The sequence below is a fragment of the Triticum dicoccoides genome, chromosome 5A (genome assembly GCF_002162155.2).
Source record: "Triticum dicoccoides isolate Atlit2015 ecotype Zavitan chromosome 5A, WEW_v2.0, whole genome shotgun sequence".
Taxonomy (NCBI): domain Eukaryota; kingdom Viridiplantae; phylum Streptophyta; class Magnoliopsida; order Poales; family Poaceae; genus Triticum; species Triticum dicoccoides.
In genome coordinates, this window is record NC_041388.1 from 445,610,655 (window position 1) to 445,617,740 (window position 7,086).

Genomic DNA, 7,086 nt, shown 5'->3' on the forward strand with positions numbered 1-7,086 from the left:
AGTTTTGAAGTTTTAGGACTAATTTGATACCCCTAGATGTTTAAGGACCTATAATACAATGCACTCTCCATATAGTGATTAAAATTATTAATGTGCATCACTAATACCATTAAGGGCCAAACAGAGGCGTAGACTGACTTGTCCACGTGCCATTTTACTGTGCTAGCGATTGGGCAAAAAACTGCTTGCTTTCCCTACTGTCTCATCGGTCCACTTCTCTGGGTATCCGAGCTCCGTAGCGCATATTGGATCACTCACCTCCCCCGGGGCTTGTTAATCGGCGCAGGACCAGAGAGAGAGACGCAGCAAGTAACTGAAGGAAGCTTCTGGGGTTTTTCTTCTACTCTCCCATTGGTGGAAATCTGTGTATCGAGCCTCACAAGCACGTTCTTGTCTCCTCTTTCTCTCTCACTGGGCATGGCATTTCCTCTCCCACTCCTCTGCCTATCCCTCTTTGCCAGTGCAACTTTCTCCCCTCCTCCTAGATCGACGCCCTTCACCCAGGCGATGGCGACGGTGGCGGCACAGTACCAGAATGAGGAGGGCCTCAGTTACGAGCACCGCTGTTCCGGCTGCGACAGTAGCGGCAAAGGAAGAGAAGGGATGCAGTTTTGAAGACTGTTTCAGTTAGGTATATATTCATAATTTTGCCAAGCGCAAGGGCTGCCTGTGCTTATAAAGTTCTTTTGTGGTTCAGGTAAGAGTAGAACTCCTAAAATAGTTCAATGCCAGGTACCTTAGAATTCTGATCAATTTCACTATTTTGTGGTTCCAGTTCCCATAATTGAAGCTAGCAACTATGAATCCTAGACAAACTACCTATGCTCATGTGCCGTTGGAATTTTGCACCTCCTTAACATGCCTACACTCCTGCAGAACATATAAGCTTAAACTGTCTCCTATTTATCATGCCATATGATATATTGGATGCCTTTTTTCTCAAAATTCCTCTGATACAAGTTAGATGTACACAGGTTGGTTGTTTCCTTTCAGCAAGTTTGGTTTTCTAACTTGAAAGTTCCAGTTTAGTTTTTCCATTTAACAGAGAAGGAGATACTCTCCAATCATGTGTACCTAAACATCATGGCATCATGGAGAATCAGTAAAAAAACCTGAATGAATTTGATTGCCAATTGTTGGGCTACAAATGGACATGCTTTTCTGGATGGAACGACACAAAACTCAAAGCAGGTGATTTTGCGTCCAGAACTTTTCCCAGATTACTTTTCGAAGAAACGCCAATATCTTATCCTGATATTGTGTGTGCATGTATGCTTTTGTCCATATGTCAGCAAAGAAACTTTGGGGGTTGTATAAATGTTCCTGAACAAACAATCAGTAACCCTGCAATCTTCACAAAAGAAGCACCTAACTGAAAAATCAGAAGTATTCTCGTTATTCCCCTGGTCATGTGAAGACATCAAATTTCCTCCTACAATCACTTATTGTTTGTTTTAGATTATGACCAACCAAAGCCACTATTTCGGTTGAATAAATGGGATGCTAACTGAAAACACCTGGCATTGACGTTGATAAAAGCATCTCACGCTACTTATTGATAACGTATGATTTCACTGCCAAATTTTGCCCCATCCCTTGGTTTCATTATTAAGATGTTAAGGCAGATGTGATTTTACTAAAAAAAACTTGGTCCAAAGGACCATCAAGTTTGTCATACAGGAGATAGCATGACTTGTCCTGCAGCCCCCCAGATACCTTCCATATGGCCCTGCTTAATTGGGTATCATACCAGAACATTAGGATGAGATAATAGCCATCACTCATCACACACGTAGAAGCGTAAATGCTCATAAATTTGGTTCCCTACAGATTACAGACCTACAGTTGCTTGGATACTTCAGTTAAAAACAAATGAGATTGATTGGGTTATGAACGTGATTTGAACAAATTGTCTTGATATTCCTTTGTTTTTTATAAAACTTCACTCCCAGTCCCACCATGCACGCATTGTACTGTGTAGTACAAAAGGCTATAACGGTTTACTTTTGTGTCAATATTGTTCTTTAACCTTGAGAAATGCTTGTAGGGGTACAAGCATATATGTCTGAAATTCTGAATTACTCCACTTCTAGTGACAGGTGACTTGAAAGTCGCCAGGTGTTTTTTCATGTTGATAGTGGGCTCAGCTAGCAGTTTGGGTTTCAACGGAGTGATTAGATCTTTCTATTGCAGTGTGCTATATTTTTCCTTCTGTGTATTAGTATGATTGATTGCCATGCACTAAGACTTTCAGTTCAGCAAACTCTTCTCTGTTTGTTTTCATTAACCAATGTGCTTTCTAATATATATGATCGCTGGTTTCAGCGACAGGAATTGTTGCCACCGAAACCCTTCATGCAAAGGGTTACCCATCTGCATTTTCTCGACGATTACTCTACGTATATGTTCCGTATTTGTTGACTTATCCTTTGTATACATCATCTGTGTTTAGTTTGCACAGATTATGTTGGCAAGTTCTGTGGTGTCATCGGTCTCCCACCAACTCTGTTGTGGGTCATGTACCTAAATATGGCCATGATAGCAGGATTAAAAGTTTTTTATGTACATGATGTGATTTATTCATGCTATTATCAGAAATTCCAGTCGTACATTTGACTTTGAGAAATTACTGGCACATATGCCTGTGCGTTGCAACGGGACTAAAAATTAAGGTGTCCATCAGTGTGGCAAGATAGCATCCAGATTCACGGGAGGGAGACGCACATCAAACTATAAAAGACATACCAGTCAACCCTTAAGACCGGTGCTAAGGATCAATTAGTTCTCCTTATAATCCTAACATCTACACTTAGTTAGCTTTACACCTCCACACATCCAACTTGTAGCAACACTGATTGACCTCGCTACAACATGCGTTCGGCAATGGCGTCGTCCTTGTTGTGTCCATGTGGTCGTCTTTGCTACATTGTCCGTGTGATTTGTTGTCCTGGCAGCATTTATGTAATCGGTTTTGCAGCATGCTGGTCCAACTTCCCAATAGAAAAATAATAGCGGCGACTGGTGTTCCATTGGCGTGCTTCCAGACGTAGAAAGCGATTGACCTTCCAACGTTGTCTTATGCTTTGTGCGACAGCAGCGGGCCTAAAACTGTTGTGTGTGTCATTTGCAGCAACAATGCTCGATCGAAAGTTGCATGTAGATTAACCTGGGTTTTTTTTTCTTTCAAAAAAGTAAAACTTGATAGCAACAGAAACACCGAGAAATAAAAACATTCCCTTGCACATTGAAAAGGTTAACAAGCTGCCCAAAAATCAAAGCTGAAGGCAGGTCGTTTGCTTCTTTTTTTCGTTTTTAAGTAGTTTGCTAGCGAGACTCGATTAATCCCATGGAAAGAAGGCAGCAACATATGTCCCGTGTTGCACACATCTCGGGGGTTGTTTTGTTAGCGTGCATTAAGATTCAGCCGTCACTCACCAGCTATATATACCACTACAACCAGGTATCTTATATCTTTTGTTAGTTAGATTCAGCCATATCATACACTACATGGGACATGCAAGCACATCACGAGACAACAATCCAGCCATCCTTCCCACATTTCTGTTTAGAGCCAACATTAATTCTTTTGTCAGGCTCTATTCCCACAATTTCATTTAATTAGAGCCAACATTAATTCCTTCACTCCCGCAAGTTACCCTTCGTTGGGCTTGATGATTACTCGACAACTCTTAGGCGTATATAAACTGGTGGATTTTTGTGGATCGAAGTGAGGTGGGATAAATATTCAAACAAACCCTCTCTGTATAAAAAAATTACCGTGCTTTTAAAATTTTCAAAAATGGTCGTGTTTTCATATTTGTAAATAAATTAAAAAATGTTTTGGATTTTCAGAAAATGTTCGTGTTTTTTAAAGTTTGTTCGGAATGTTTTTTTTTCTGATTTTCACAACTTTTAAAACATGTTCAGAATTTCAGAAAATGTTTCCGTTTTCAGAAATTGTTCACAGATTGAAAAAATGTTCATGTTTTCATTTTCAAGAATTTCAAATAATGTTCCCGTTCCCAAATTTGTTCAAAAATGTTTAAAAAAACGTGTTTTCAAATTTTGTTGGAGTTTCTAAAAATTTGGATTTTTTTTGTTTGAAATTTTCACAACTTTTCAGAGTTTTTGTGGAATTTCACAAAAAAATCTGTTTCCACAAATTGTTCAATTTATTTTTAAATATTCATGTTTTCCTTTTTGCAGGGGTTTCATTTTTTTGTGTTTTCCAGTTTTTCTCGGGAGTTTAAAAAATGTTTGCGTTTTCACATTTTGTTTTGGAATTTAAAAAATGTTCCTATTTGAAAAACTTGTTCATGATTTTCAGAAAATGATTCATTTTTTTAAAATATCTTTACAAATTTGTAAAGTGTTTTCGTTTCACAAAACATTCTGGTATTATTTTAAAAAACAATTGCGTTCAAAATTTAAAAAATATTCGTATCTGCAGTGGAGATTGGTTCTTAATGCTTTGCACTATCTTATAACCAGTAAAGCTTGGTAGGTCAACTGGTTGTAGCGTGACGTTGTAGTATGACATCCAGGGTTCGATCCCCCCTCAGTGCATCTTTGTTTGAAGCTACAGTTTGTCATCGCAGCCTATCAATATCTTCATGGGCCGGCCCAGTTGTTCGAGAAAATCACGGATGTACGTAAAAAATTAACCCAGCATCCCATGACAAACGAGAAAAATAACCAGCGATCTATGACGGACGAAAATTAGCTTGGTCCCACCATAAACGAAAAAAGTGGAGAAGCAATCCTCCCTTTAATATTAGGTAAAGATAAAGATTGTACTATTTGAATAGAACATGTGACTTTGTATTCCCATAATTTTTCTCAATAAAAATCCCATAAATAAATGTGTGAGCTGTTCAGGCCCAGCCAAATAGTTTGATCAAATTAAACGTGGTGCCCGACAACCTGGCGTACAGATCACCACCAAAAAGCTCGCTAAATCATGTAGGGTAACAGGGCTCCACTAGTCTCTCTCTCTTCTTCTCTGCTGGCTGGTGGTGAATGGAGAAAAAGGGCACTGATCAAATCTTATATAGGTGGCACACATGGCTCGCCCAGGAAGCGCGCCAAGGCGCACCCCAGCTTTTAGTGACATAAATACGACATTGATCAGATATTACATCAGTTATAGATATTTTCTGCTTTCAACCTAGGGTGATTTTTGGACACTTCATCTAACTTACACCACAAAGTGCCACTACAAGATTCAAGTTTTTCTCTATTTATTTTGGCAAAAGAAACCTGAGATAGTCATATACCACAATGTTGCAAAATAACAAGTGTTGAGGTTTCTTACCTTGTACCCGCGGAGCTGTTAGTCTCAGCTCCTTCTTCATGCTGCTTGCTTTCCTCAGAGCGCTCAGCTACCTTCATTTCTTTCTTGCTTTCCTCTAGTAGGTCATCACGAATCTTCTGCATGTTTGTTAATCATATCACACATGTTAGATATAGATATCATTTTTAATGATTTGATTTCGCAAGAAATTTGTCTTACCTGAGCATGAGAGGCTAAAAGTCCAATCTTGATATCATTTTTGGTCTTATCCGTGCCACACTGAGAAGTCACTAGCCCAATAACTTTGCCGTTTAAATCAAAAACCGGAGCAGACATTAACTGGTTCTGAATAGCATATCCTACGTTAAGCAAGTTCCCAGAGCGACATAAGACCAAAAAGTAATTCTCAGATCCTTCGATGTTATTCATTTTGGCATCCCTTGCAGCACAGGAAGGCTGTACCACAAATGCTGGGATATGTGATAAACAGGATTTCGAGTTAGGAGCGAGAATAAAAGCATCTGAGGGTTGATTAACATCTATTTCACTAAATTCAATCATACTGCAACCAGCTTTGTAGTCAACTTCTAGCAAAGTGAATCGATCTGCAGACACTAATCTCCTTGCTTCCAGTTCAGTGTTGTCATTGAAGTGAACAAAGATTCTACCGCTTTCTTCACTCAAACACGAGGATGTCATTATTGCTGTTGTATCGGTATTTGATGGAGGGGAAACTACAGAACCAACACAATATCGACCATATGGATGCTGTCGAACAATCACAACAGAGCTAGAGACCTTCTCAGAAACAACTTGGAATACTTGCTCCATTTAATAAACTCTGTAAAAAAGGTCATGACATGGTAAACAAGGAACAATAAATAAAGTGATCAACCAGGAGCATCCATAAAGATATTAAAACAAGACCATGAAAAGAAAATGGAAAGGAAACCATTTAATTACTGATGAACAGAAAAAACATAGTGCTAAGATGGCGCCAAAAATTTAGATTTTTCTATAGAGTTTCTGGGTGATAAAAGACCTATTCTTAATGCAGGTGGCAGTGGCCAGTTCACTTCAGAGCGGAGTTAATTAGATAAGTTCATAAACTAGTAAATGCATTTCATACACTAGCGCGCATGTTAAATATATCTTTGCTTAATCTGACCACTTATAACTTGTAAGATGTAAGGGACCACCCGTACACTTTCGGCCTTTTTCACTATTTTGACCTTTTTAGGAAACTTTCGCACGAAATGAACTTCACACAAAACTATTTTACAATCTGACCCTTTTGATAACGCCACAAACCGTGGCGTTTCTTCTCTGTTTGAAAACGCCGAACTAGCTAGTGTTGCTCCACTTCATAAATAAATGGCAATATGAGCAAGCAACTTGCAACGCCAACACCCATGGCGTTTCTTGCATGGGCACCAACGCCAGCCACACTTGGCGTTTCCAGAAACGCGAGATACTTTGGCGTTTCTGCCCTGCCATGTAGCGTCCTGACCAGGCCAGCAACGCTAGCTAGTTCGGCGTTTCCAAATAGAGAAGAAACGCCACGGCTTGTGGCGTTGCCAAAAGGGTCAGATCGTGAAATAGTTTTGTGTGAAGTTCATTTTGTGCAAAAGTTTTCTAAATGGGTCAAAATAGTGAAAAGAGCCTACACTTTCTGTAAAATTTCACATTTTCTTATGGCATTGTGTATCTACAGCTCAATGCAAGTTTCATTGAGATGTTGCGAATAATCAGGGTGTAGTAAAGGCTAAACTGTTACTAGATGGGAAACAGCA

General features: G+C 39.3%; 1 protein-coding gene across 1 annotated transcript in view; it reads right to left on the minus strand.

The window, feature by feature from the left end:
* The window catches only part of LOC119302222, a 9,539-nt gene extending 2,470 nt beyond the window's left edge, over positions 1-7,069 (minus strand). Inside the window, exons 1-2 of the mRNA XM_037579257.1 lie at positions 5,513-7,069; positions 5,315-5,430 (exon numbers count right to left, since the gene is read on the minus strand). Coding sequence (XP_037435154.1) covers positions 5,315-5,430; positions 5,513-6,124 — 728 coding nt within the window. The 5' untranslated portion in view covers positions 6,125-7,069. The remainder of the gene's footprint in view (positions 1-5,314; positions 5,431-5,512) is intronic.
* Positions 7,070-7,086: the final 17 nt, after the last annotated feature.